Here is a 2,153-nt window from a genome sequence, read left to right on the forward strand (position 1 = left end):
CGCACTCACCTCGGCTTTACCGCTACCTTCAGCTCGACCTCCGGGCGAGAAGAGGCCACCGCCTCGCAAGCTCCTGAAGAGGCTGAACTCGGAGCCCTGGGGCCTGGTGGCGCCCTCTGTGGCGAGCGCTGTTCCTCACAAAGGTCTGGAGGAGGAGGGCGGCGTGGACAAGGCGGTGACGGAGATGAACGGCCTCTGCATCGCAGAACCAGTCAGACCTCTGCTGTCACGGCGACACAGCATCGAGACCCACGATCCCTGCTCGCCCAAACCCATCGACCGGTCCTGCTCTGAGGACTGCGGCGCCCTCTGCAGCTCCTGGGCTGACAAAGTCCAGCAGCACCAGATCCTGTACCGCAGGAACACGGCCCCGGAGTCCCAGGAGAACTCTGGAGGATCTGGTGCAGTCGCAGCTCGGGCCCTGGTTTATCCCAAACTAACCCGGATGGAGCACTACGAGTCCGACACCCACCTCTGCCCAGAGTCCATCCCTGGATCTCCGGACTCCGGCCGCGTGTCAGTGGAGCGGCGGCGGTACAACGCCTCGCCGTTGTCTCTGGTCACCAGCTCTTCCAGAGAGTCTCTGGAGAACATCCCCAACTCTTTGTCCCCCATCACTGTTCGCCGGCGTCCGCCTGGACTTCTGGAGCGAAGAGGGTCTGGGACTCTTCTGCTGGACCACATCTCCCACACCAGGCCAGGCTTCCTGCCACCGCTCAACATCAACCCGCAGAGACCCATCCCCGACATACGGGCCAACGGGCGACCCGGCTCCCCGGTGCACGGCGGACACAAGATCCTGGTCCCGGTGGCGCCGGCGTCGCCAAAGCGAAGCCTGGACTTCAAGGTGAAGAAGAAGCTGTTGAGGAGACACTCGATGCAGACGGAGCAGATGAAACAGCTCTCCACCTTCCAGGAGATCCTGGCTGAGAAGGTTGTCGAGTCCAACGGAGACTGATGAGCAAGGCATGATGGAAAATCACTAACATCTAAAACCTCTTCCACATCCATCTGGATTCTTGCACCTTCAGTCTGAGTTTAGTTAAACCAGACGTCTGGTGTTAGCTTAACCAGTTTGTGTTTTTTGACGTGTGGTTGTATGAGGTACTGACCGGGCTGTGAGCGCCCCCTGCTGCTGACAACAAGCCCGCACCACATCTGCAGCTCACCGCTCACTCTCCCACACCAAAGTCCATGTTGATCCACTGCTGCCTCCATCACTCACTGACACAAAGTGACCACACGAGGCAGCAGAGGACCAGCAGCTCTTTGGTGTGGGAGAGTGAGTACTGAGACTGAGCAGCAGGGGGCGCTCACAGCTCACACTTCAAAAACTCCACTTATGAAGTGAGATGAAACGTTTTCATAAATACTTCCAGGACCAGGATCCACAAAGACCAGGATCCACAAAGACCAGATCCAGGTGCAGTTTTCCTGGCACTTCCTTGGACTCGTTGATGTTTACAGACGCACTTTTTGCACCGAACTCGTTTTGTTCGTTCACTGACGATAATTTTAACTCTGTTTATGTTTGAACTCTGTCTCCATGACAACATTGAGGTCACGCTGAGGTCACACTGAGGTCACACTGAGGTCACACAGGTCACACTGAGGTCATCAAAACACTGAGGTCACACTGAGGTCATCAAAACACTGAGGTCACACTGAGGTCACGCTGAGGTCACACTGAGGTCACACTGAGGTCACACTGAGGTCACACTGAGGTCACACAGGTCACACTGAGGTCACACAGGTCACACTGAGGTCATCAAAACACTGAGGTCACACTGAGGTCACGCTGAGGTCACACTGAGGTCATCAAAACACTGAGGTCACACTGAAGTCACACTGAGGTCAGATGATGATGTGAAATTGTGAATGCACTACAGATCCTGACCACAGGGGGTGCCTTCATCTCCAAGTCCAGATCCACATCAGTTCACATCAGTCCAGTCCTCATGACATCATCATTAAGAAACTCAAACTGTGAGGACATCACTTCCTGTAATGATGTCATCATTATTAACCTCTTGTTAACGTCAATGAATGACTTTTTGTCTGACAAAAGCTAATGCTAAGCTAATGCTATGTTCAGACTGGATCCTGGATCTATTCTGAACCTGCTGTGAGATACCAGGGCGCCCCCCTGAGGG

General features: G+C 54.7%; 1 protein-coding gene across 1 annotated transcript in view; it reads left to right on the forward strand.

Moving 5' to 3' along the window:
- ankrd34a (ankyrin repeat domain 34A) overlaps positions 1-958 on the forward strand; it is a gene marked incomplete at both ends in the record, with an annotated part of 1,575 nt that extends 617 nt beyond the window's left edge. The window contains one exon of the mRNA XM_083904468.1: positions 1-958. This exon is cut by the window's left edge and continues 617 nt beyond it. Within this exon, the coding sequence (XP_083760594.1) occupies positions 1-958 (958 nt within the window).
- Between the last annotated feature and the right edge of the window lie 1,195 nt (positions 959-2,153).

This window comes from Microchirus variegatus (genome assembly GCF_963457635.1).
Source record: "Microchirus variegatus genome assembly, chromosome: 2".
Classification (NCBI taxonomy): Eukaryota; Metazoa; Chordata; class Actinopteri; order Pleuronectiformes; family Soleidae; genus Microchirus; species Microchirus variegatus.